This window comes from Chlorella variabilis, assembly GCF_000147415.1.
Source record: "Chlorella variabilis unplaced genomic scaffold CHLNCscaffold_20, whole genome shotgun sequence".
Taxonomy (NCBI): Eukaryota; Viridiplantae; Chlorophyta; class Trebouxiophyceae; order Chlorellales; family Chlorellaceae; genus Chlorella; species Chlorella variabilis.
In genome coordinates, this window is record NW_005435068.1 from 604,175 (window position 1) to 630,100 (window position 25,926).

Below are 25,926 nucleotides of genomic sequence, written 5' to 3' on the forward strand. Positions count from 1 at the left end.
TGTGGTGCCCCAGGATGCCGCAATCAAAGCAGGGGCCCTTGGACTTGCCACCGGGGTGGTTGCTTGGACGGCCCGGCCCGGCGTGGCGGTCCTGAGCGTTGGCCATCAGCGCCTCTTCGCTGGGGCGCTCTGTCTTCTGCTCGCTGTGCTCCACGGTGAGCAGCTTGGGCAGGATGTCATCCAGGCTCAGGTCCCCGTCGGTGGTGGCAGTGATCACGGTGGCCATCGTTGCGTAAGCAGACGGCAGGCCGGACATCACGGACCAGGCGATCTCGGTGTCTGCCACATCCTGGCCGGCAGCGCGCAGCTGGGCCTGGATCTCCTTGGCACGGGACACATACTTGGTCAGGGGCTCGGTGGCGCCCATCTTCAGCTGGCTCAGCTGCATGCGTAGCTGCAGCTTGCGCGCGTTGCTCTTAGCTTGGTAGACTCTCTCCAGCTCCATCCACGCTCGCTTGGCGGTGCCGCAGCGCTCCAGCGTGGACAGGTGGTGCTCCTTCACGTACAGGCCGATGGTGGCCAGTGCCTTCTGGTCAGCTTCATGCTCGACCGTGTCGCTCTCCACAGCGGCCCACAGGCCCTTGGAGATGAGGACGTACTTCATCAGGATTCTCCAGGTGGCATAGTTGTCCACGTCCAGGCACTCAACCACGGGCTTGCTGGCTTCCGCAGCCATGGTGAGGGATGAAGGTACAAAGGGGAAACTTCCTTGGGGTTCAGTTGGTGCAGCGGGGGTTGGGGCCCATAACCTGTTGTGAGAGAAGGGCTTTACACCAGACTGCAGAGGGCAGTCACTGAGGAAGGGCACTAGGAGAGAATGACAAACAAGGCGAAATGCAAGGGATTATATGCATGCATGGGAGAATGGCCAGATGGCGGGTGGCCGCCAGATGTCGCCGCCAGCTGGAGGGTGCTGACAGATGGCATTGGGTCGGGGGAGCTGACCGTTGGGTTTTGCCAGCTGGCGCGGGTGTGGGGCACGTGGCTTTCGGTTTGGCCATCTGGCTTTCGGTCTGGCCGCGTCCCAACGCGGTGGGTGCTGTAGGTGAGCAGGCTGGACAGCTGGCGGGCGCTGGTGCAGCCAGGTGGCCCGCCGTCCAACACAACCAGCTGGTGAGGCTGGCGTTGATGACGAGGGCGTAGAGCTTGCCCAGGACGTGTCCTACAGTAATGCCACGGTAGTTGTTTGGATCAGAAGTATCGCCTTTCTTGTGAATGGGGGTGATGGCGCCCAGCGCCCACTCAGGTGGAAAGCAGCCAGAGCGGAGCACAGCAGTAAACAGGGCGGCCAACACAGGCGTCAGTGTATCCCCGCCAGCCTTGATTAGCACCGCTTTCAACGGCCCAAGGCTGGCATTGCTAGGACTTAACTTCTTCAGCGCAGCCGCCACATCAGCCCCAGTGATGTCGCTGTCCAGCTCGATGTCGGGCGGTGGCGGGGATGCCGTACCGCCCGCTGCCTGCTGCGCCGCGGGAGAAGAGGGGGCGTTGGTGCGGCCGCTGCTGGGCTTGAAGGTGCGCTGGAGCTGGAGGTTGACAAAGTGCCGCAGCCAGGAGGCCGCATCGATGGGGCTGGTGGGGTGCTCTCGCTGCCACCGCTTGTAGAACTTGTTGGGATCCTTGCGCTGCAGCTGTAGCAGGGCTGAGCCTTGCTGCCGCCGCCATGCTCCTGACTTGCGCTTGCGCAGGAGTATGTAGCGGTTGCTGACGATGCGCAGCGCTTCCTTGGCTAAGTGGCTTTGCTGCCCGCTTGCGAGACTGGCCTGCATCTGGTGCCGAATCTGCTGGCGGGCGGCAGCACACTCTGCGTCGAACCATGGTTGGTGGCGCCGGCGGAGCTGGCTGCTGGTGCTGCCGGCTCGCTGCCGAGGGGCGGTGTTGGCGGTTGGGAACACTGCTGCTGCCGCGTTGTATAACACAGCGTGCAGCTGAGAGGCGGCTTGCAGCGGGTCGCTGCTGGCCGTGGCTGCCAGGTGCTGGAGCTGCGCCGCGGTGGCGGGCTGCGGCAGCGCGCTGGCAAATGACGAGAGGCGGTCCGGTATGATCCGGAGTGGGTGGGCGAAGCTGGGCGGGGGCCGTGGCCATCGCTTTCGGGGTCGGCGCGCTGTGCCGCGCTGCGCTGAGAGGGGGCGGCCGGCGGAGCCAGCCTGAGTTCGCGCTGCGCTGCGCTGCGCTGAGAGGGGGCGGTGCACTCGGTACTCTGGGATCTCAGGCAGCACCTGCAGCTCAGCGGCCTGGGAGAGGAGGGAGGGGCTGGCAACAAGGTAGTCAACAAGTGAAGGTGACTGGCCGGAGAAACAGGTGGGACTGCCCAGCATATCCCCATGCACTCTACCGTTAGCAATCAGCAAGCCCGTAATGCTGCAAAGCTGCAGCACGGCTTTCCCCTGCTCGCACACAGCAGCCACGCAGCTGCTGGCGCGGGGCGGGGGAGCAAAAGCAGCATCATGCATTGCACAAGGCACCAAAACTTCCTCAGCTGCCTCATCCAGGGCAGCCTGCAACAATGCCGAGTGGTCAGCAAAGTCGGGCAGGCTGCCCGTGTGGCCAATGAAGTCCCCTGCTAGTAGCACATCAGCCCCGCCAGGCGTGGCCAACGCTTCTGCTACCTGATCCCCCACCAGCGTAGTGTATTCCTCCAGCTCCCGAGAGCTCTTGAGGCCATACTTGCTGCGGTAAGGGGGGAGGTAAACAGCTGCCAGGAACAGGGGCCTTTGCAGGCCGGGGGCTCCGTCGAAGCGGAGTCATAAGTGATAGGGAGATGCTGTGCGCTGGCTGCCAGCCTGCCACAGGCTGACAACAGCGCCAAAGCGCTCATGCACCAGCACGGCAACGCCACCAGAGCGATGCAATGCCCCGCTGCGGCACAGCTGCCACAAGCGGTATCCAGGGATGCAGGGCACAGCACCTTCACCAGCGAGATGGGTTTCCACAATGATGATTATGTCGGCATCCCCATAAGAAGCCAGGAGGGCGGCGACTTTGCCGAAGAAGCCGCCGCCACAGTTCCACAATAGAATCCTGGCTCCTCGCTGGCTCCCGCGCCGTCAGGCGCGAGCGGGGGAAGAGGGGGAGGGGGCGGGGCCGTTGCTGCCGCTGGCCGCCGCCTTCTCATCATCAGCTGACACCGCCAGCTGCTGCTGATCGCCATGCTGGGGTGCAGGCTGGCTCCACCGGTTCTCTGGCACTCCAAGGGATGTGTAATGATGGGACAGGGCAGGTGGCAGCTGTGCTTGTTGTGTGCTGCAGCAAGGCATTGCATCGCTCTGGCGGGTTGCCGTGCACCAGCATGAGCGCGTTGGCGCTGTTGTCAGCCTGCGGCAGGCTGGCGGCCAGCGCACAGCATCTCATTTTAGCTCCCCCCTTACCGCAGCAAGTATGGCCTTTGAGCCGTTCCCACGTTGCGTTGGTGTCCCCATAACCAATCTGTAAGAGCATGTCGCTCAAGAAAAGAAGGCCAGCACAGGCCTGCATGGGTGCTGGTTCACTATTCCCCACCGCCTTGCAGCCCTTGCCACCAGCGTTGGCGGCCCAGTGGGCTCACCAAGCAAGCCTTGGTCCTGACCAACACTGGTGAACCGAAACCATTTTTAATCTATTTGCAAGTTGTAGTGGAGCGGGAAAAGAGGGCAGGCAGAGCATGTGGTAAAGCATCACCGCGACGACAGATGCAGGCGCTGCCGCACCAGCGACTGTTCGGGGGCGGGGATGCCGCGCAGGTTGCTGATGCCATTCACCCGCGCCTCACGCCAATACACGGCTGGCAGGCAGTCCAGGTGGTGCCAGCGCCAGCTGCCCTCACGCTGCGCAGGGCCGCGCCGCCCGTACCCCTGACCCTGCGGCCGCATGCCGATGCGGGTAGTGAACTCGCCGATGCCATGGTTGCAGGCGGAACAGCGCTGGGTGCTGTTCGTTGCAGACACGTCCACACGAAACTCGTGTGCCAGTGGCAGCGCAGCAGCAGCAGGCGCGTGCCGCGGCACGATTGCTGGTGTCCGCCGGCCACGTGTGCCGCCACCTCCCCATGGTGGCACCTCCATGCCAAAGGCGTGGCCACCTCCGCCGCCCCCCAGGGGGTCTAGCAGCGTCAGCGGCGCAGCGCCGAAGCCCAGCCCGCCCCCGCCCCCCATGATGCTGGCCGCAATGGCCGAAAGCAGGCCGCTGCCGTCGCCCAACCGCCCGCCACGACCTGCAAATGATGAGGGCAAAGAGGGGCCTGAAAGTGCAAAAACACTTCTTTCCGTTGGCCACTGAAGCAGCAGTGCCCCGCACAGTGCAGCTGTTCCTGAGCGCTGTTCGAAGTGGGGAGTGCCTAGAGCGACACAGGGGCACACAGCAGACAGCTGGCAAACTCACCATCGCTGTTGCGCCAGGGCGCTGTGAGCTGCGGCGCCAGCTGCTCCTTTTTGTCCTCCCACGACTGCATCTTCTCCTGCCGCGCCTCTTGGTCCTCTGCCGGCAGCTGCGTAAAGGACAGTGGGCATGCGAGGTCCGATGGGGAGGCAAGGTACGGCTGCGGGTGTTAGCGGCATCTAGCAGGCCAGGCCAGTAACCACAACGCACCGCCTTGGCCAGAAGCTCGGTCATGTTGTCCATTGCGTGCTGCCGCACTGGAGCTGCAGTTGACTTCTTCCTGCACCCAAGTAGGCCAACGACTAGCAACACAGAGGTCGCATGTTCTGCATGAAAAAGCATGGAACAGTGCCGCCAGCAGGCTTGAACGCCCCCCCACCCTGCCACCCTGCACACCTGCACGACGGGCAATCCTTACGCCCATTGCCCAGCCACCCAGCCAGGCACTCGCCACAGAACCAGTGGCCGCAGGGGACCATGGCATGTGCCACCACAAGCAGCTCCTGCAGTCAACATGCGGCAACGGAGCGGGGGGGGGGGTCAGCAACCTGCCCTACCGCCAAGGCACCTCTATAAACTTCTGACCGAGCCCAGCTGTATGCCCCATAACTGTGTTTCGGATCCGGGGGTTAGGGAGGTTGGATACAAGGCATCAATCGGGTCAGTGCTGCTTCCGCACTCACTACCAGTGGTACTTGCCTGGCAGATGGGGCACATTATCTCCTGCTGCAGCTTGTCAGACACATCGTTGGAGGGCCCTGCGGCCCCAGCGCCCCCAGAGGCAGCAGCCGCAGCCGTTGCCCCATTGGACCCAGCCCCACTAGAGGCGGACTGCAGATGTGCGTCTGGGCTGGGCTTGGCGCGCTTGGCCCCCTGCTCCTCCTGCGACGCAGCGATTCAAACAGAACTGGTAAGACAAATTGGCAACAGATCCATAACCCACCCCGCATACAGAAACACCCATCCCAACTGTGCCATGCTTGCCTGCTGGGCCATGCCATGGCGGCGTTTGGTTGGGGACGAGACGGAGGCGGCCAGCAGGTCGACATACTCGGGACCCCCGCCCCTGCCATGCTGCTGCTGAAGGGACACTGGTGAATCGAGCGTCAAGTCTACCACCTCCGGCTGGGCTGCAGGTGATGCGCGGCCCTCCTGCGCTGGCAGTGACCCCAAGTGCGGCGGCGCCAAAGCTTGCCGTGACCGTGCCAAAAACGGCGGTACACGTGCTGCAGCTGTAGGCGCCTCCACCGGTGCTGGCATCTGTACAGCGCCGGTGCCCGTCGTGACGTTGCCTCCTTGTGCCAGCTGGCCTGCCACGATCGGCATCCCTGATCCCAGCGCCTGCGTGGGATCATGCGCGACCAGCGCCCCTGGCGGCATCGTAGCCGTCGGCAGCGCAGAGGCCTGCTGCGGTGCCACGCGGGCCTCATACGCCGCCAGCGCTGCCAGCTCCGCGCTCTCTGAACTATCATCCTGCAGCTGCTCTGCTGGTGCTGCTGCAGGTGGCTCATCTGCTGCCACTGGCGGAGGCTGCATCAGAAGGTTTCCAGGGTGACGGCCAGCACCGCCTGCACAGCAGCGCGGGTATTGGCGATGCTGGATGCCCCTCAATCCACCGGGCAGCAGATAAAGATATACACACATGCTGCAATCAAGCAGGGTCAGGATTTAGGCGACTGTGCCCCCCACCCACCTGAAGCTGGAACTAGTTGTGGTGATACAATCACCTCTCCGTGCCGCTGGCCGCTGCCATTGTCTCCACTGCCACTGCCACCGCTACCGCCCGGCGACACCAATCGCGCTGGCCCAGCAGCTGCCTCTGCAGCAGAATGCTGGTGCGCAGTAGGGGCTGCCGGGCTGAACCTGTACATCTCGCGCTCCGCACCGCTGTTGGCTGCTGCGAATCCTGCCAGCGCTGCCGCCTGCGGCGCAGGCAGACACCCTTGGCTGGGTGGCGCATAAGCAGCCAGGAACTCGTGCAGCTTGCGAACACGCCACACCCATGGGTTGGGCAGCGGCTGGCCGCGGATGTTGATTGTGCTGGGCCTACATTTGACAACAAAGCAGGGAAGCAGGGATGTTCAACTTGGTGCTGTTTCAGGAGGCAAGGCTGGCACACACATACTGCTCTTCAGCTCACCCGCCAAAGGACACCACGTCATTCTCTTGGAGCACCCTGCACGCGCACCACAGCCAGGCAGGCAGAAAGGGAAGCAAGTCGATGAGAACGCAGGAGCACATCCAACAAACCAACGTAGTTGGTTTGTTACCACAACAACCGCTGAAACCGTAAGCTCACCTCCTGCTGCCAGGCTCGATTTGCTGGTCGTTGACGTAAGTGCCATTGACGGCGCGCAGATCCACCAGCTGCAGCTGACCCGCCACCACATCGAGCTCCGCGTGCCATCGCGACACCTGCAATGAGGCCGCAGCAACAAAGGGTCAGAATGGCTGGCCGGCTGGACACCTGGCTGCATGGCAAGGCGAAGCAAGGTAATCGTAAAGGGCCGGACATCGCTGCCGCTGAGCACGCACCATGTTGACCAGCTTGTCCTGCAGCCGTCTGTCCTCGGGGGCAGCATTGTTGAGTCTCATGGGAGAGACCGTGTTGCCCTCCACGCGCCCCACCGACACACTGCCGCCCTGGGCAGTGGCAAAGGCCTGCTCCAGCCGAACGTCCACGGCGGGGACAGGGTGCAACGCCACCAGCATGGCTGCCTAAGTTGACTTATGAATGTGGACTGCCTGTGGCACGGAAGAACACAGACAAGGGCGCGGGTGGGCTGGGCGCAGCAGCGGGTGGGCTGGGCGCGGCGATGGCGCAGGGCCCAGCGTCTAACCGCAGCACCAATCCGACGCCCTCTTGTCGGAATGACTAAGACAAGAGGCAAGGCTGGCTGCGCAAGCACTCGCCTTTCGGTCGAGTTCGAGAGGCCGGGAGCAATCTGCACGTCAGGCCGGGCTCATCCAGCCGCCATGGACGCGCGGCGAGGAGCAGGGCCTGTATACAGGCAGAAACAGCAGACAGCTCGGCCGGTTTAGAAGGGCGCGGTCTCTAGCCGACCGAGAAGGAGGAGAAGAAGAAGAGTGCTTAAGCGGAGGAGCATGCGAGCCTCGCGCCGAGCGACTCGGCGCGGGGCGGGACGGTCTATGTACTGCGCCAACAATGCATCGCAGAAACGTCCGTTGTTTGCTTCTTTCCCTTCTGCCCAGGCAGTACAGACGCAGTAGATGGACGCCAGTGCATATTGCAGGAGTTGGCGGCGCCCGTTACAGCTGGCCGCCCCGCCCGCCCCGCAGCCGACGCTTGCCACCCGCCGTCGGGGGATGCAGCCCCTGCACAGCCACAGATCCTTGCCGAAGATATTTCTGACAACTGGTCATGTGGTTGCTTTCACAGGCACCAGGATACATCAAATACATGCTTCCCCTCAACACCCGCCCATCCCAAGTCGGTCGCTCCTACTGACGCGCATTTTCAATCATCTTCATGCGATCGCGCAGCGACAGCCTGGGCGCGCCACCACCCTCTGCAGCCTCTTGTGCGGGTGGCTGCTCTGGTGCAGGCGGCTGCTGTTGGCACACAGGCGACTTGGCCAGAGGTGCAGGAGGAGGAGCGATAGCTGGAGCTGGGGCCGCTCGCCCCGCACCCCGCGCACTCTGGCCATCTCGAAAGAGGGCATCGAAGAGCGAGGCATTGCCTGCTGCAGCATTGCCTGCTGCAGTCGCCTGCGTGAATGGCATGGTGAATGGATGCTTCAGTCATTGCGATGTGCGCTGTCGATCAGCGCAACAACTGCTGGCTAGCTACAAAATGTCACTCACCTTAAGCTCTCTCCCCTGTGCATCAGCTGCTCCAGGAGGCCGTTCACCTGCCGCTGGCAGTGGCAGCTGGCCCACCAGCTCAGCTGGCGGCACTGCGTTGTGCAACAGCCGATCCAGCATGCCGCCTCCAGCCAGAAGGGTGGCAGCCACAGCAGGTGCGTCAGGAACCAGCTGCTGCGAGCTGCCCAAAGCAGCAGCGCTGTTCGCCACCGTTGTGCTGGCTGGCAGCGCCTCCATCGCTGCCTGAAGCCCAGCCTCTTCCTCCTTTATAAAAGCCGCCGCAGCAGCTGGAGTTGTCTGCGGTTTGCGCTGAAGCTTGATGCCGCGCCCGCCGCGCCTGCTAGGCTTGCTGACGCCAGCACCACCAGCGCTGCCAGCGACTGGCTCCTCCTTCATGGCAGCACTGCTGGCTCCACCGCCTGTACGCTCTATCTTCGCTTGGGTGGCTGCGGCAGGTGCCTGCAACCGGGCACGACGGGCCGAGTCGGAAGCTGCTTTGCCGCGCCTGGCCGGGATGGTCTTGCTGGCTGTGGGGTGCGCCCCATCCGAGGTGCTAGGCTGTTGCGGCAAGTGTAGGAAGGACTCCCAGGGCCACCCATCAGGGTTGTCGAGATTGGCCACGTCCAGCAAGAAGGCTGTAGCAAAGCAGACACAAAAAAGGGGTGAGTGAAGCGCCCGCGAGGCAATGCCCAGCAGGACGCATCACTTCCTCTCGCAACACCACAGCTACCTGCTTCAGGCGGAAGCTTGGCCGTGCCCATCTGCCCCGCTGCCGCTCTGTTCTCTGCCTCGTCCAGGCAGCGGTGCACCCATCTGCAAGACAGCCAAGACATCCTTGTGTCCTGCCCTTTCCAATGTGGCAGGGCACAGCATCGGGCAGGCAGGCCTGATGGCCATCAACACACATCAATGCGGCATCTCCTCCAGCCGGCCAAACCAGAGGGGCACACCTGTCGGTCTCCAGTTGTATGCTGCCCGTGGCCAGCCCCAGCTTCAAGAGGGCAACAGCTGGTGGCCCTCCCGCCTGGTCATCCACAGCACGCAGCAGTGCCTGCGGTTCCACCGCCGATGCTGCTCCTGTTGAGCTGCCTTCATCGGTTGCCACCACCGAAGGCGCCCTGGCCAACACCAGCCCCAAGACGTGCGTCACGCTTTGCCCCAGCGCCACTGCCAGTGCGCCGCCCATGATGCGGAACTCCGCAGCCACAGCTGCTGCCTGCAGTTGCTGCAGCCGCGCTTGCGACGCGGCACCCGCCAGTAAGATGGATTGGACACTGGGGACAAGCCGGCGCTGGCTGTCACCATCAGGTTGCCTGATGGCCTTGCCATTTCCCAGGCGCAGCAGCACGGCGCTGAAGGGGCGCAGGCAGGAAAAGCGGGGGTCAAGCTGCCCGATGGCCGCCAGCTGTGCGTCCAGGTAGGAACCCACCGCACGACCCGCATCCGCGCTTCCCAGCCGCCGGGTCAGTTGGCGCTGTGCCTGCATGCACGGTACAGCGCATGGACGTGTGCTAAACTCACTCACTCCCGCACCAGTCTTGCACTTCATAAATCGCGTCCCGGAGCTCAATCTCTGATGTTCAATCTCCGATCCAGCATCAAACAATACCTAACATCCTGGGCCACACCTCGCACCTTTGCCACCTGCTCCTCGTTGCTGTCCTCAAACTCTGAGGGATGCGCCAGCCCCTCCGCCAATGCGGCAGGATCCACAGCACCGGGGCGCACTGCGCGGTGCAGCAGGTTGTCGACATCTCCCTCGTCCACATCTGCGGACGATAGCATATGTGGCTAGGTCAGTAGCTGGCAATCTGGCAGCCATAAGCAACCTGGAAAGGGAGGAGAGTCCCTGCCATGCGCACCTGACATATAGGAGTCGCCAAGGCTATCCACATCCGGATTGGCCTGTGGCAGGGGGGCAAAGCCCGTGGGTAACATCACCTGGAATAAGAGCCAGGAGTCTGGAGGACTGAAAGATGCTGCACACAGCAAACACGGCACGCTGCTCACGATGAGGTTGGCGCGGCTCATGTGGATGTAGTAGCGAGGCCTGAGCGGCACGCGGCGCTTCTGGCGATCGCACGCCACCAACCAGTCAATGCTGATCACGTCTCGGTCGTGCTCCTTGTGCGCCTTGACTTTGTTATCCTCACGGCCTGATGGCATCGGGCACAGATAGCTAGTTTGCGACAGGCGCTCACCAAAGCCTGCTGGGCCATGTCACAAAAACGTGGCCAGCGACGTACCAGCCAGAATGTGGGTGACACCAGAGCCCTCTGTAAACATGAAACGCGTCTCGCCCCCCAACTTCTTCACGATCTCCTCCAGCTGCCGCTTGCTGCAGCAAAACTTCACGAGTACGCATGATGCACAGCAACCCTACTCCTCACTGCAGGGCAGCATGTGCCACATCTGGCACTGCACACATGCTGGGCCTTATCAACTCACTTGTGTTCTCCATAGTTGGCAAAGGCAATGTGGCAGCCCTCCAGCACGCTGCTCTCCACCTCCACCTGCGGCAGCAGCGGGGAGCTTAACAGGAAGCCAGCCATGCCCATCAAGCGTGATGGCAGCTGCAAGCAGCCCCCTACCTGTGACAAATCTGTTGGTCGGGCAGCAGCCACCACCTCGCGGCCCCGCAGGCGCTTGGCAGCCGGCCCCTTGTCGCGCTTGGTGGTGCGGCGCTTCTTCCCAGTGTCGCCATCCTGCATGCTCACCGCCAGGCGGTTGGGATATGCTGGGCAAAGGTAGTGGCGCATCGTGGCGCACGACCACATAGGGTCCAGCTCTCTTCACGGTACGATCAGCCTCCAGCACCTGTCCCTTCACCCAGTCGATGTTTTCATCTTTCTTCTTCTGCTCCTCCACCCTTCCCTGCAAATCTTTAATGCTGCTGACAATGGTGGCCGTCTTGTCCCACCTGCAGGCATGCGGTGCAACCACAGGGACGGTGGAGGAATGGCATCGTTGGGCATGGCAGGCCTATATTTGCCTTGTCCAAGTGCACCTGACAGAGTGGACCTTTGGGAACCGCAGCGAGTAGCCCGTTTTGAACTGTGTAGAGCGAATAGTCCGCAGATCGGCACTGATTTGGACCACCACGCTCTCCTTCGGGTCGCTGATCCACACTTCAGGCTTCTCCCGACCCGTGACGCTGCAGATCAGGAAAGTGCCAAATTTAGAAGGACGGACCCTGCCGCAGGAAGTTGCACGCAGTCCGTGGCGTGGCTCTGGATGCCGGTCATGTGGCCTGACCTGTAGAAGCACGGCGGCGGGTGCTTGCTGGCATCGATGCACAGCGGCTCAATCTGCCGGTGCACCGCCTCCCATTCACTTCTGTCCGTACCAGTGCCCACCTGTGGACAGGCTGGTGCAGGCTTTGGGAAGAGCATTGTGGGGTTCAGTTGCTTGCATCCTCAGGCCAGTGGGGTCAACCTACTTTGCAAAAACTCGTCCAGGAGACCACCTGCTGGCCAGCTGGTGGGTCGTCTGCCAGGGCCAGCAGGTACTGCGTGTAGTGCCCGCCACGCCCTCCCTTGCCCCCCCTGCAGCATAGCAGCAGTGAGGGGAACAAACGCTCAAGGCAGACAATGCCACAGGCAAGCGCAGCGTGCAGCTGCAACAAGGAAAATGTCGCGAGGACCTGAGGGAGGCTCAAACGACGATCTAAGTTGCTCACCACGCCCCAATCACCAAGCAGTCAAGCTCGATGTTTGCTATGTAGTCAGGCTTCACCCTGGAGGCGAAGGCAGCGACGAAGGAGACCAGGCAGCATTAACATGCCTAGGAAAATGGCGATGCACAACGGGTCGATGCCCACACCACAGTGGCGCAGGGAAAGTAGCAACACTCGATGCCAGCCTCGGCACTTACTTGAGCCAGTTGTTTGAGTGCCGGTCATTGGACACCCATACACTGTCCAGGGCCTTGATGACAATGCCCTCCTCCCTCAGGCGCACAATCTGGAGATGCATGGGAGAGCGCAATTGACCACATCAAAACAACTCTCGCAATCCTTGTTGAAGCATGAACGCGAATGGGCAAACATTGCATTCTTAAAAAATCCCTTCCAGCCCAGATTCACCTCCTGGAGCATCTGAGAAATGTCCTCCTCCGTGCGGCCGGTGCGAGAGGCGAGGATGGATCCAAAGTGTGTCCTGTCTGGAAGCAGCGCCACCACTCTTCCGCACACGCAGCTGCCAGCCAGCGGTTCTGCAACACAGTCAACTTTACCGCTGACAGCAGGACATTATGCATGCATCAACCATGCGGGGGAAGATGTGAAGAAATCTCAAGACTGGCAGCCTCCCTGGTCTGTTGGAGCAGCCCACCTGCTGGAATTCCTGGCACAACCTTGTCTTCCAGCATCTTGTGACGCTCCCTCAGCGGCATGTCAATCACCCCACCCTTGCCGTTGTGCAGTATGTCAAACGTGACATACACCAGCTCCAGGTCCTGAACGGCAGGAGGCACCAGACAATGACTGTCAAAGGCTGTCACAAGGCCAAGCTGCCCCCGAACCAAAATCTCACCCCTATCTGCGGTGCCTTGTAGTCTTCATCATGGATGGCAGCATCTTCCTCCATCTCATTAAACTGCAAGCAGCAAGCACAAGCGGGGAAGGTGGGGCTGCTCAGCACGCCACTCGCTGCACAACAAGCCGGGACGACGATGGCGGCGAGAGGCAGTGGCGCACATCGAGCACATCGCCACGGTGCTTCTGCTCCAGGATGGCACTAATGAGTGGCTTAAGGCTTCCGAAGGGCTCAAACACCTGCCTGCGGGCATGTTTTCCACGGCAGAGCCCATAACTGGGTAAGCAACATTTCTAGATGGCAAAGCGACACATTCTTGCTGTTTCTATCCAGCAGTGTGCTCACTCACTCCTTCTTGTTCCACACAATCAGCTCGCCATCTAGTACGCATGGGCCCCTCGTGTATCGCCGGATCATGTCGTCCACCACGCTGCAAGGAGACAAAGCAAACAATTTAAACAGTGAGGAAAAGAACAGGCGGGCACAGCAAGGGATTGACACAGCGACCATCTTCACCTGTAGTTGGATTTCTCGCCATGCTCGATGGCCCGACGCGAAAAGTACGAGATTTCGTCCCGGGGGCCGCGGTGCACCTGTATGCGCTCGCCTGCATGGCGAGGAACAGCAGCAAGAGGTGCCTATCACCAGCCTGAAACATGCAACAGGCCCCAACCAGCGACCCTGACGGCATCCCCAGTCTGTTTAACAGCACGCACGCCTGCCCCTCCCAACCCGACAGCCTTGCCCAAAAAACGGCCCGCCCACCCACCATCCAGCTTCATCTCCACCACAAACTCCTTCAGCTTCCCATCCTCGTCGTGCATGGCCTTGCTAAATGCCCACTTCACACTGCCAGTCATCTTCAGCAGTTGGGGCCGCACCGCCTTGCCGGGCTGTATGCTCTGCAGAGGAAGGCAGGCAGGGTGAGGTGGGAGGCAGCAGGCTAGATGAAGTTGGCCACATGCCTCCATCACGAGAACCCATTAAATTTGTTGCACAGAAGCAACAACAACAAAACCAGCAAGACTCCCAGGCAGCGCTGACACGCACAGTGGCATAATTTTCGCTGGTGGCAACCATCTCGTTGAAGATGTGCTCCAAATCCATGCCGCTCTGATTGTAGTATGTCTCCGCGTCTTTGTGCCAGGTTTTCAGCACCTTGCCCTCCCCAACGTTGATCTGCAGGCAGCGTTGGCACCAACTTGGGCTTCAAACTTGGCAGGCAGCGCCAAACCCTGCTGCTGAACACCTAACCTTGAGATTCTTGAGGATAATTTGGACAATCCAGGCCATTTGGTCGGGTGAGGTGACCTGCGCAGCGAGACGCAAGACGTGTACACCACAGCAGGCGAGAGCAAGCGAGCAGCGAGCTGGCTCCACAACGCGGGGTTCGCACCTGCATGAGCCCCCTCAGTATATTGGCCTGCTCATTGAAGTTGCCAGCCGCCTCCACAAGCTTGTCCAGTGCCTGGTTCAGCTGGCCCACCTTGAGCGTCTTGAGCCTGCCGGTGCCATCGGTAGGGTCAATCATGCAGTACACATTGAAGATGTTCTGTAGCGAAGGACAGGTGCGCGGGGCGCAGGGCCAGCACAAGCTTTGTCAGACGGGATGCCTAGCTCCTAGCAACAGGTACATGCAGGACCTCAGGGCAGACCCTAGTGCGTTGGCCAGTGCAGCAAGGCGTACTTCCTGCAGGACAGCGGCAAAGTCCCCTGCACTCTTGGACCCCGGCCGCTTCCAGTTGCGGATGGTGGAGGCCTCCTTCGACTTCTTGTCAATGCCTGCCGCCTTAAGCAGCACATTGATGAGGTTGGACTCCAGCAGCTTGTAGTTGCCACGCTTGTTGTCCAGCTGCATGGAGGGCCGGCGCTGGTCGCTGAGAGCGCAAGATGGCATGGTGCACAGAAGCGGCATCCACGGCAGCCCAGCGATAACAGGTGGTTCACCAGCACCGCGCTGCCAGCACCCACCGCCGGCAGAATCAGCCGGAATACCGCAAAAGCCTGGTGGGATTCCTTGTCGATGTTCACGTCTATGAACCGCCTGCACAGAGGGCGCCACCTTGACCAAAAAGATTTTAGAGAGTAGACGGGGCAGCAAACGCAGCAAAGCCCGGCGGTGCGGCGCCACCCACTTGACATGCTGACTGCGGACATCTCCTCCCTTGCGAGCATTGCCCAGGAGTTTCCGGCAGCTCGAGAAGAAGTTGACCAGCGTCTGAAAGCTCAGGTCGTTGGGCGGCAGAAGCATCACTTGTGTTTTGACTGCAAGCAAGTTGGGAGCATTCGGGTCAGCGGTTCAAGCTGGCGGCAGTGGGTGCCGCCGGTGGCGGCGGCGCCCCGCGGTGCTAAGAGCCTCTCGGGTGCGCCTCGGCAGTGCAAAGGAACCTCTGTGGGGTCGCAGCGAGCCCTGAGGTTTGGTGCTGCAGCCCCGGGCCGATCGATCGCTTGCCTCCGTCGAGCAGCCCCGACCTGGGACTGTATGAACACAGGCGAGATGTGCGCAAAAAAAAATACATGCAGGGTCTAGCCCCCCTGCTGTTTTTTGGGAGGAGCGCTAGGCGCCTCGCCAAGTGGCGGAGCGCTGCGGCGCTGCGCCCCACTCTCACTGCGGCGTTCACCCCATTCTTTAGACGTCTATTGCCGTAAAAGGAGGTCGACTGTATATATTTTTGGTACACTGCTACAGATAGCTATGGCTGGTGGTCTCCCGTTGCTCTGTGCCGACATGCTGCCCGCCCGACAGCTGTCTGCCTTCAGCAGCTTGATTCCTCAGTCAAAGGCAGCGCGCCAACTCCTGGAACTCATTCTTGCAGCGCACCAGCCCCTCCACCCTCTTGGCCATCGCGTCACGGCTGGCCTCCAGCGCGGACAGCACCCCCGCCGCTGCAGCAGGACACATGGGAGGCCATCAGATGGATGGTAACATTGCAGCACTTGAACGGGGCAGCCAGACATGGGTAGCAACGCAGTGATGCCAGCCACCTGTGAACAGTTTCATGAAGTCCTCGTCACGGCGCCCCAACAGCTCCACGCTCAGCTCTGCTGCCAGCTGCGTGCCGACAGGCTCCAAAAAGGCACTCTTCAGCGTGGCGGGGGCCGCCTGGCACGCCACTGCCTGCCGGATGCGGCCAAACAGGCGGGCAGCCTGCACACCAGGGAGTGTGCATGGTGATTTTGAGCTTCGCAGCACCAAACTCGACAAAAAAAACTGCTTGCATCCCCGCTCGGCAGCCTGCATTTACCTGGTGGCACACGTTGAGGTAGGCACTGCCGGCGGAGGCTGCTGGGGGCACCATGGCGGTGCGTGGCACCTTGGCCACCCTGCCCTTGCCCGGCGAGTCCTCGTCCACATTGCGGCCCGCTGCCGCCGCCAACGCCGCACGCCGCAGGTGGTCGGGCTTGTTCACGGTGAGCACGTCGGGGCTGGGTGTCTCGGGCACAGTCTGAAGCGGATGCAGGACGCGGCGCAGCTGTTGAAGCGGAGGCGCAGGTTCCAGCGCTACTCACTCTGCCTTGGCAGCCAGCCAGCAACACTGCACCCATGTGGGCTCATTCCTTCCCACCTGCTGGGTCTCTGCGAAGGGGGGGCGGCCCATGGCCGGCTCGTTCTCATCCGCGCTGTGCGGAGCGGCGCCCTCACTCCGGTCATATACCGAAGGCGGCTCATCGAAAGTGCTTGATTCTGCACAGCGACAAAAGGAGCAGGCACACGGCCCTCGACTCCCCGCTTCATCTCGCTCCTGATCGCAGCATGCCTTCCTACCTGCCACCAAGCCAACGGCGTATTCGCTCGTGGCTGTCTCCAGGTGGTGGAGCAGGATGCCCTTGCACCGCTCCTCCAGCGCATGCACAAAGGCCTGGAAGGCGCTGCGCAGGGCGGCATGGAACGCCACGTAAGGCCGCAGGCGCTCATAACCTGCAAGCGAGGGCAGATGGCTGGTTGACAGCTTGAAATGGATGGTAAACTTAATGCAGCACAGTTTCGCACCCCACCTGACCCGCGCTGCAGCTGCGCCTGCTCTGTCGCGATGTCGTAGGCACGCTTGACCACCGCGCCCAGCCGCGTACAGGCAGAGTTGAGCAGCGGCTCTAGCACCTCGCGGGCTGCCCCCCGAGCCAACTCCTCTGCCGCCATGCCTACCCCACCGCCATTCCTGCATGCCGGCCATTAGGCAGCCGCATTGGAATCAGGTTACAGGCAGCAGGAACTGCAACCAGCAGCAGCGGCACAGCAACATCGATACCTCACCTCATGCTCCCCTCACACCTGCCCTTGTATGCCAGTAGTATGTTGGCTACGCGTTCACGCGAAACTACACCAAATTCCAAGCATTTTGCAGCTTCTACGAACTCTTGCACGCACCGCTCAAATGCCGCGCCGCCGCACAGGCGCAGGCCCGCATTGGGCGGGCGTACTACTGCAGCGACGCCCGGCCACTGCTTGCCAATAGGGGGGACAAGAGGCAGCACATGCAAGGTTAGTGAGCATCCCCCTGGCAACCTGAGCTCGAATGTACAGCAGAGTCCGCAGCAGCTCGCCAGAATCCCCTCCGACAGACAATTGCCAGTCCATGTTCACCCACGTTGGCCCCAGCGATACTCGACCGCTCCTCCTCTGTGGTCCAGCCAAAATGCATGGGGTCGATGAGCGGCGATCCCTCCATCATACTCGATACCTTGGTAGCAATGTTAAGCACATAATGTATTGCTGCAGAAAGCAGGGTAACAGAGCCCCTTGTCCTGCTGTCTCGTAGAAAAATCTCTAAACTCATTAAGCACTGCTCTCCTCAAGCTTGCTGCTGGGTACTCCGATACACCACACCAGCACAATATGCCCACAAATCACACCTGCCCGTCGCAGCGACACCACGTCCGCCGCCTCCTGCAGCTTCTTGTCTGCTGCAATAAGCTCCTTGGCCACCGACTCACACCGCTCCTGTAGCAGGGCCAGCGTGGCGGGTGCCGAATCCCGATAGCGATTTGCGAGCTCCTCCTCCAAAAACCTGGAATGATATGATGAAATACGAAATGATATGATGAGATATGTCTGCCATATCCTTCAGGCGGTGCAGTCTGCACTGGGCGTCGGCCCCTGACCTGCGCAGGTTGCCAAAGCCGATGCGGGCACCAAAGCGCTCCTCGTCAAACCCGCCCGTGATGCTCTGCCGCAGGTGCTGCTTCACGCCGCCATCCACCTCCTGGATTGCGCGCCGCCAGTCGGCACTGCTGGCTGAGCCAGAGGCGCGGTCCTTGGGCAGCGCCACGAAGAAGGGCTTGACTGTGGGAGGTAAATATCCACTTGCAGAGAAGTATTTATCCACCTCCCACCGCTCATTGAATTCCTGCGAGCGCAAACGAGCCGGGGGAGCAGGAGACAGCGGCGTAGCATGCCGCAGCATGAACCGAGCGAGCCAGAGCATGCCATGCAAGAGATGCAATGCGAAGTGATACTTCCCGACAAATGCAGCACAAACTTCGCAAAACTTGGCGTGCAGCCCCGCACCTTGAGCCTGTTGTCGAACTTGCTCGCCACCATGACTGTGCGGGTGTAGTGAGGATCGACCTCCTGCACAATGTGCATCCACAGGCTGCTGCACCACTCCACGCTGCTCTGCTGCAGGAACAGGATGAGGCGGTGCGGCGGGGCACACTGCGCCTTCACCATGGCCATGATGTCGTCGGGGGTGCTGTCCGCCTCGCCTTTGCGCGCCTGCAGCACATAGAGCGAGGCGGGGCAGGGCGAGTGGAACAGGCATCGGTGAATGCTGATACCTTCCCATTCGCGGCGCCCAGCTGCAGAAGGCTGCGGGGCACTCCAGTCAGCAACGCAGCAGCGCACCTTGAGAATGAAGCCCGGTGTGTCGACAAGCGTCAGATTCGGGGCATACGCAAACTCCGCCCGCATCACGATGGGCTGCACAGCAAATGGGGGTGCAGAAAACGAGGGAACATGCGCCAGATCTCCACTATCATAGCATCATCACCGAACAGGCGCGACTCCTTATTGGAAGAATGACTTTGACGACCTGCTGCACATCACCAAGTGGCTGCTGCGTCTACCCATTGCAGCAGCTCAAGCCACCCACCTTGCTGCTGACGGTTGCGCCCAGCTTGCGCAGGTGCACCTCGGTGCGCTCCCGAATTGCCTCGGCGATGCTTGCTTCCGGGATGATGGCGCTGTAGTCATCGCCATCTTCCTCCTGCAGCCGGCACCGCGGCTCCAGCGCCGACGGATCGTGCACCTGTGCCCCACGCACAGCAGGCACGACAGGGATCAAAGTATACATCGCATCAAGGATGTGTGCATGCGTTGGCTCTTTATTCAGGGCGGGGCATGCTGGGGCAGCCAGCGCTCACCATCTGCACAATCAGCGGCCGACGTGTGCCCATCTCCACCTCCTTGACGTTGAACCGAAACTGCAGTGAACGACGTGGGTGGTGGCTGAACAGGGTGAACCGGACACAGCTTTGGGCTCCTGACAGTTCGCCATCCCCCACCAGGGCCCTGTCGGCATCACGCTCCTGCCGGCACGCAAACTGCGACAGCCCCGGCGCTACCCACCCCCAGAAAGGCTTCGAGGAGGCAGCTCTTGCCATCCGACTGCCCGCCGATGCACACGATTTCCGGGATGGGCAAATTCTCGCCAAAGGCCACTGCCGCCGCCTGCAGGCGTGAGTACGCCTCGTAGCGAATCTTGCTGGCAGGGTTGTCAAAGATGTCATGCGCCTGGCTCTGCCTCGCCATTGTGCTGCCTCGCTTTGGATGCGTCAAAGCTGAATCGGCCCTGCAACAGAGTGGCAGCAGCGCAGGCGAGGCAGCGAGCAGTTTGGGAACGCCGGCAGGCGAGCGGCGGGGCGGCGGCAGCTGAGAATGAGCGGCGCGGCTGAGAGGCTAGCACGCAGGGGGCCCTGACGCTTGCCTGATGCGGATGCTGTTGCCTCAATGCCACCAGGCGCCCTGAGGTTTGAGAGAGGTGCGACTTGCCAGCGCCTGACAGCTGAAGGCTTTGGCCGCGTCGTAGGCCAGGGAGCGGGTAAGAACACGGCGCTGGGCCCCGGGTCTTTATCGCTGCGGAGAATTGTGCAAAGCGTAGCACGGTCAGCAGCCCGAGGAAGGAATCTCCCTTCCTTCCGAAGGAAGCCCTGAAAGGAATTGGCGCAACTGCAGAATCAAGAGCAATCACATTCACATACGCGATGAGTGCAGATGAGTTATGGGCGGAGCTGAACAGGCAGCCAGTCCGGCGCGCAAGGAGCGGCGTCAGCCTTTCCGGGCTGTCGGGCCTGCCAGGCATCACATCACACGTTCGCACTTACGGCAAGAACAGCGGGGGGGGCGCCCAGCCCGCAACACCAAGCTTCATCTGGCAGCTTGGGCAGGAGGAATCTAAACAGCAGCAGGAGCGCATCGGGAAACCAGCACACCTGCACCATGCACTGCTGGTGCGCGAGCGCCAATATGCGCTGCCGCTGCCGCTGCTGCCGCTGCCGCGCCGCTGCCACTGCCGCTGCCGCCCGCTTCTTGGGGCGTTGACCGCCTTTTGGGGGGTGCGCCGGACCAACAGACCTCCCCCTTGCATGCCAGAGACCTTAAGAAGTGCCCTGGCAAGCAGGCTCAGCTCCCAGCCGCCGCAACCTAAGCAAAGCACCGTGTGTGCTCTGCAGACCTCCCTGCAAAGGGACATCAATGGGCTGAGCAACCCTGACCGCTCCACACGGCGCAGAGCGGTGCGTGCAGCGCTGAGGTCGGGTGGGGTTGCCCTGAACTGGCCCGCTCCCCTGGTTGGGTCTTCTCCCCTTGCAGCCCACCTGCTAGGGGTCGGCCTCTGCAGGTGGAGAAGCTGCACGTGGCCCTGCTGGGAAGCACCAGCAGCGTGTCGCCCGAGGCGCTGCAGGCAGTGGTTGCCGGCCCGCTCCTGGTGCCACTGGTGCGCCAGCTGGCCGACCCGGCGGAAAAGTGTCGCGAGCTTGCTGTGTCCTTCCTTGCGGCCGCGTTGCAGCGCCTGCCACAGCCTGCCGTGCTGCTGCCTGTACTGGTGCCTGCGCTTGCGGAGCGCGTGGGCATCCCGCCGGTCCAGGAAGGCTCAGAGGAGATGCGCCTAGCACTGGCAGAGCTGGTGGCGGGGCCGCTGCTGGAACGCGCGGCGTGCCTGTTCCCTACAGGCTTGCTGCCGCCGCTGTGTGCCACGGTGTGCTGCCAGCTGCAGGACGCGTACGCAGATGTAAAGAAGGTGGGAAGATGTGGGTAGGGCGGGATTAGAGGGTAATGAAACGGGGCCTGGGAGACCCGCTGCCCTGCTGCCATATGCGGTGGCTGTGATGCCTGCATCAAGCGGAGATCCAGGGTGCCACGGCAGGCTCCCTGCTGGCCCTTGCCCGAGTTGCAACCCACAGCCTACCCCCTGTGCTTTCCCCATGCACGCTTCAGGCGGCGTGCAATGCTGTGACCAGCCTGGCAGGCCTGGCCTCGCCTGATGCTCTGCTGCCGGCATTGAAGGACCCGCTGGTGCTGGCCCTGGCGGTCAACTTGGGGCACCAGCACAGCCGGGTGCGGCTGGCCAGCCTGCAGGCATTGCATGCCATGGTGCAGCACGGCGTGCCGCTGGCGCTGATGCAGGAGAGCGTGCTGCCGGCAGTGCGGCCGCTAGCGCACGACCATGCCCCCGCTATTCGGGCAGTGCTGTTCAGCTGTATGGCTCAGTGGGCTGGCAGCCAGCTGCCAGGCAGCGGTGCTGTTGATGCGACTGATGACGGCCGGGCCGCCAACCAGTGTCGCAAATTCCTGCCGCTGCTGCTACCGCTGCTGCTGCTGGGCGTGACGGATGAGGTGGAGGCCATCCGCAGCGACACCTATGGCCAGCTGGAAGTCCTTGGCGCCCGCATGGCCAGCCAGGTGGGTGGCGGCGCTTTGCAGTGTCAGCCACACGGGCCTGTGGCCGTCTTGCACATTGATGTTTGCGGCAGGACCTGCTGGGCAGCAGGCTGGTGCGCCGACAGCAAACAGCCCGTGGATCACCCACAGCGCATGGGCGGTTGGTTTGGCCCTGCCATAAGGCCACAGCTGCGGGCTCGGTCGCCCAGAGCCCCCGCAGCTGCCACAAGGCCACAGCAGCCGCAACGCCCCGTGGAACACCTGCAGCACCGGCAGCGTTGTTGGGGCGGGGTTGTGGCCACACCACACCACAATCATCTTGGAACATCTTGTATCCCCCTGTTGTTTTCCAGGAGGCCTCGTCCAGCAAGCTGCCCAGCTCCATGGCGGTGGACCAGCTGCAGCCGCTGCCGCTGCCCGGTTACTGGCACCCCTTCTCGTCTGGTCCACCCTCGCTTGCTGCACGCTGGGTGGTGCAGTCGCAGCTCACCGGCCTGCTGCAGCAGGCCTTGTCGGAGCTGTGTGAATGGACAGGTGTGCGGGTTACTTCCACATGAGCAGCTCCCCCTCGTGCAACTAACCTGCAGTGGCAGTTGGGGCTGGCTGTCTGATTTTCAACTGAGCTCCTAGCTGTCTGATTGTCAACGGAGCTCCTGGTGTGTTTCCTGGCTTCGCTGCAGCCAAGTTACGTGCATCTGCGGCACGCTTGCTGCATGCGACACTCATCTACGCCGAGGCAGAGGTGCTGCCGCTACTGCCAACAGTATTGAACGCACTGCGCGGAGCAGTGGCAGACGATGATACTCGTGAGTGGCCAAGCATTGGCAACGCAGCTCCATCATCCCTGCACCCCTTGTTTGGGCCTGGGCTGTGGTCCTTGTCAAAGCAATGCATTCGTATAGTGCTCCTCTGCATGCTGCAGGTGTCGCCGCACATGCTGTGGGCTGCGTGCATGTGTTGGGTGTCAGCCTTCCAGCTAGAAACTGGATGCCCTTGGCAGCAGAGGGTGTTGCCGCGAGCCAGCAAAGTGCTGCACAGCGCACAGCAGCTTTGGTTGTGCTGGCGGCTCTGCTGCATGCCAGCTGCAAGGCAGGTGCTGACGTGGACGTGCAGAACATGCAGCTGGCTGCCTCGGCACTGGTCAAGGCGCAGCAGGCAGTGCCAGTGTCGGCAAGCGGAGCAGATGAGGCCGGGCTGCAACAGCAACTGCAGGCAGCGTGCTCCAACCTTGTGCACTGGGCAGGTCGCAGCTCGGTCGCAGTGGCACCGCAACTGTTCCAGGTCTTGCTCCATCTATGGGCGGCGGAGCATGATAGCCAGGTGGCAGCGCTGACCGCTGATGTAGCTGCCAAGTCGAGCACAATTGATGTAAGTGGCGGCCTCACGGCAACAGCAGCTCTTGCCCAGCTGGCGGCTGCTCTGGACAGGCCATCGCCAGCCGACCTCTGCGGGCAGTATGGGCTCAGCCTGCTGCAACATGGCATTCAGGTGGGTTGGTTACAGGGATGTGTCTGTCTCACGGTTATTCTGTGAAAATGGTCAGTAAACACGGCAGCAATGGCTCAGTGCTTAAAGACCCCAATTTTGCGTCCCCTGGCCATCACAATGCCGCAGGGCCACGAGCGGTGGACACATACGCATCCCGACTGGCGCTCTCTGTCGGCGCTTCTCAGGCTGTGCAACAGCAGTGCACTGTTGCAGCTATGGCCACAGGCGCTGCCAGCGCTGTCAAACATAGCGACCAGCCACGAGCGCGACCCCCGCATCAGGCTGGAGCTGTTTCAACTGCTGACAGCACTGCTGGAGGATGGCAGCAAGGCTGATGCCTGGTGGCAGGCGGAAGCAGGGCAGCTGATGGTGCGCCACCTGCTGATGCCTGGCCTGGTGTGGAGGGCAGGCCGGGTGCCGGCAGCTGTGCGCTATGCGGCGCTCACCGCTCTGGCCATGCTGCTGTCCCGGCAGCGCCTGCCGCCAGACCAGCTGGTGGAGGTGGCGGGCAAGGGCGGGGAGGCTGCAGCAGCCCCAGGGGCCAGCGGTGCAGGGCCCTGCGTGCCATCAGCAGCAGCAGCACGAGAAGGGCTGCTGGCGAGGGTTGCGGGTTGCCTGGACGAGGACTATGAACCAGGCACTCGCCAGCTGGCGTGCCACGTGGTGGAGCTGCTGCTGAGCTCAGGTATGGGCCAGGGCAACAATGGCACCCCTCAGGCATGGCATGCATGGCAGGACGCAGCTGTGCTGGTTGCTGCTGCTTTTAACATCTCGGCCCTTTGACCCCTCCCTTCCCTGTCCGCTCATTGTTCGCAGTCGGGCCCCAGCTCCCGCTGCACCAGCTTGAAGCACTGCAGCCCGACCTGCTGAAGCGCCTGGACGACAGCAGCAACGGCGTGCGGGTGGCATCCTGTGCCGCCCTCCGCCCTTGGCTGCGCAGCATGCTGGCGGCAGGGGGCCTGTCGGATGCCGACGCCTCGAGCCTGGCCAGCAGCATGCTGATTCATCTCAATGACCCTGATGACAGAGTGGCAGAGGCAGCATGTGCAGTGCTGGAGGAGCTGGCGTTAGCACGGATAAGCGTTGTTAGGCCTCTGGCCCAGGCTATGGCGACGCGGCACCCGCCGCCGGACACCTTCCTGGCCCGCGTGCTGGATGCCTGTGCCGTGTGAGCTGCAAGATGTGTTTTTTCCAGTTTGGCAAGAAGACGGCAAGGTTGAATTTCATTGAAGCCGGGGGCAGCAGATGGGCTGAGTGGGGCAGAAAAGCGGGGCGGATCATTGGGTAAGCATTTGGTAGGCATGATGAACAGGTAGGCCATTTGGGCAGGGCGCCAGCAACGTCCAGTTGCATCACAGAGGTTTCAGCGTTTTCAGCGCTGCGTCACTCCTCCTCGCCAGTTGGTGGCTCCTCCCCAGCCTCGGCTGGCTCGGGGAATGGCATGCCACCGCGATACGCCAGAAGTGCTTGCTCCTGGACATGGGAGGACAGGGAGGAGGAAGAACAAGGTGGGGAGGCAATGGGGCCCCGAGATTGCATGCACGGTGCAATAGGCAGCATCCCACCTTGCACTTCGCTTCGATTTGCACGTCGACTTTGGCTTCCATGCCGTGCAGGAAGATGGGACCATGAACATAGTCAGAGTGCGCGTGAGGCTTGCGGCCCTCCTGGCTCTCGGACCAGTGTACGATGGGCCGCACGCCTGCAGGCCAGGTCATCACAGCCGCCTCCAGTGCTTCTTTCTCTGTCAGGCTGCCGGGGCAGAACTGCAGTGGGGGCCAAGGGCCACATAACCACGGGCTGCAATGGGTGTATTGGCTGCAATTGCGACATAACATCCCCATCACAACATCTCACTTTATGGTGGTGAAAGTCGAACACCAGCGGCACGCCGCAGAGTTTGTGCAGGAAAAGAAGGTCGTCCAGGCTGAAGGCGGAGGCCACGTCATCATTCTCCACTGCAGTTTGGACATACCAAAGGGGCGGCAATAAGCAGGAAGGCTGATGGATAGGAAGGGTAGCTGCCGAGCTCCTGCTCTAGACAGGAACCGAAAAAAAGACCCGATGCGCACCTGTCATGCGGGCCCTGCACCTCGAACTCAGGCGGCGGTAGTTCTGAGCCCAGCGGCGCATCGTATCCTCCTTGGAACCCAAGCTCTGATACACGCCTCCAACATGAATATTAATTTTGTTTTGAGGTGAGGGCTTGTATCCCATGAGGTCCAGGATCAGGTAGGCCTCCCGGTAAGGATGTGCCCCATGATGGGCATGATGGCCCCCCACCTGGAGGGTCATTGGGGACATCATCCTCAATCATGCATCATTCTCCCTCCCGTTTGTTCTGTTGGCATCCCAGCAACCGTAATATGCTTTCTAGGACATGAGCCACCACTTTAGGGTGAAGGTGGTTAGCAAGACCACGGCCCCCAGGCCTCTAGACGGGCCACAGCCAAAAAGATCCCGTGCAAGTAGACCAGGACAACAAGCTCCCTTCAATGTGCCAGGGCAGGCCAGGCGGCGGGGTGAGAGGGATGACAACGAGGATGAGCGAGCACCCAGCGGCTTCTTAGGCTGGGGCGACCGGCAAGGACGCAAACGTGATCACTGGGAGGCTCGGCTCGGAGCGGACGTGGATGCCTTCTTGGCCTCTCTGCCGGGCCGGGCGGCGCAGCAGCGGCAGGAGCGCCAGCAGCAGCTCCAGCAGCGGCAAGCCCAGCTGGCCAGCATGGAGCCGCTTCCTTGCCACTTAGCAGCAGAAAATGGCAGCTGCTGTGAGTTGCACAAGACGGGCAGCCAGGCAGCTGTGTTTTATGGGCCGCTCGGCGTGGTGGGCAGGCTCACGTTGCCGGT

The 25,926-nt window shown here is 61.9% G+C and overlaps 6 protein-coding genes across 6 annotated transcripts; 1 reads left to right on the forward strand and 5 right to left on the reverse strand.

Annotated features, from left to right (window-relative positions):
• Positions 1–768: 768 nt before the first annotated feature.
• Positions 769–4,596, reverse strand: CHLNCDRAFT_138418 (hypothetical protein; the record flags this gene model as incomplete). Its single annotated transcript, XM_005844929.1, has 8 exons — positions 769–778; positions 1,108–2,000; positions 2,193–2,234; positions 2,466–2,670; positions 3,658–3,836; positions 4,035–4,189; positions 4,357–4,462; positions 4,564–4,596. 8 exons carry the CDS (start codon positions 4,594–4,596, stop codon positions 769–771), a joined length of 1,623 nt encoding a protein of 540 aa, XP_005844991.1.
• Positions 4,597–5,888: 1,292 nt separating this feature from the next.
• On the reverse strand, positions 5,889–7,065 carry CHLNCDRAFT_138419 (hypothetical protein; the record flags this gene model as incomplete). Its single annotated transcript, XM_005844930.1, has 5 exons — positions 5,889–5,921; positions 6,081–6,399; positions 6,494–6,529; positions 6,653–6,768; positions 6,889–7,065. The coding sequence occupies 5 exons, from the start codon at positions 7,063–7,065 to the stop codon at positions 5,889–5,891; spliced, it is 681 nt and encodes a 226-aa protein (XP_005844992.1).
• A 1,541-nt stretch (positions 7,066–8,606) lies between these two features.
• On the reverse strand, positions 8,607–14,964 carry CHLNCDRAFT_138420 (hypothetical protein; the record flags this gene model as incomplete). The annotated part of the gene is made up of 29 exons (XM_005844931.1): positions 8,607–8,637; positions 8,774–8,813; positions 8,909–8,991; positions 9,129–9,658; positions 9,814–9,947; positions 10,041–10,083; positions 10,189–10,334; positions 10,425–10,516; positions 10,627–10,691; positions 10,803–10,883; positions 10,996–11,098; positions 11,186–11,332; positions 11,434–11,534; positions 11,645–11,723; positions 11,858–11,914; positions 12,052–12,140; positions 12,263–12,339; positions 12,510–12,633; positions 12,711–12,773; positions 12,875–12,956; positions 13,063–13,143; positions 13,230–13,320; positions 13,483–13,615; positions 13,764–13,892; positions 13,968–14,024; positions 14,110–14,265; positions 14,401–14,565; positions 14,661–14,757; positions 14,849–14,964. The coding sequence occupies 29 exons, from the start codon at positions 14,962–14,964 to the stop codon at positions 8,607–8,609; spliced, it is 3,192 nt and encodes a 1,063-aa protein (XP_005844993.1).
• Positions 14,965–15,489: 525 nt separating this feature from the next.
• CHLNCDRAFT_26491 (hypothetical protein) lies at positions 15,490–19,461 on the reverse strand (the record flags this gene model as incomplete). The annotated part of the gene is made up of 14 exons (XM_005844932.1): positions 15,490–15,599; positions 15,699–15,861; positions 15,959–16,159; positions 16,280–16,632; positions 16,710–16,870; positions 16,984–17,153; positions 17,300–17,424; positions 17,565–17,719; positions 17,814–18,058; positions 18,220–18,426; positions 18,556–18,630; positions 18,803–18,958; positions 19,074–19,133; positions 19,279–19,461. 14 exons carry the CDS (start codon positions 19,459–19,461, stop codon positions 15,490–15,492), a joined length of 2,364 nt encoding a protein of 787 aa, XP_005844994.1.
• A 1,348-nt stretch (positions 19,462–20,809) lies between these two features.
• CHLNCDRAFT_58759 (hypothetical protein) lies at positions 20,810–24,293 on the forward strand (the record flags this gene model as incomplete). The annotated part of the gene is made up of 6 exons (XM_005844826.1): positions 20,810–20,947; positions 21,145–21,609; positions 21,942–22,122; positions 22,511–22,542; positions 23,203–23,761; positions 23,893–24,293. The coding sequence occupies 6 exons, from the start codon at positions 20,810–20,812 to the stop codon at positions 24,246–24,248; spliced, it is 1,731 nt and encodes a 576-aa protein (XP_005844888.1). The 3' UTR covers positions 24,249–24,293.
• Positions 24,294–24,459: 166 nt separating this feature from the next.
• CHLNCDRAFT_138423 (hypothetical protein) lies at positions 24,460–25,155 on the reverse strand (the record flags this gene model as incomplete). Its single annotated transcript, XM_005844933.1, has 4 exons — positions 24,460–24,549; positions 24,642–24,842; positions 24,934–25,034; positions 25,149–25,155. 4 exons carry the CDS (start codon positions 25,153–25,155, stop codon positions 24,460–24,462), a joined length of 399 nt encoding a protein of 132 aa, XP_005844995.1.
• Positions 25,156–25,926: the final 771 nt, after the last annotated feature.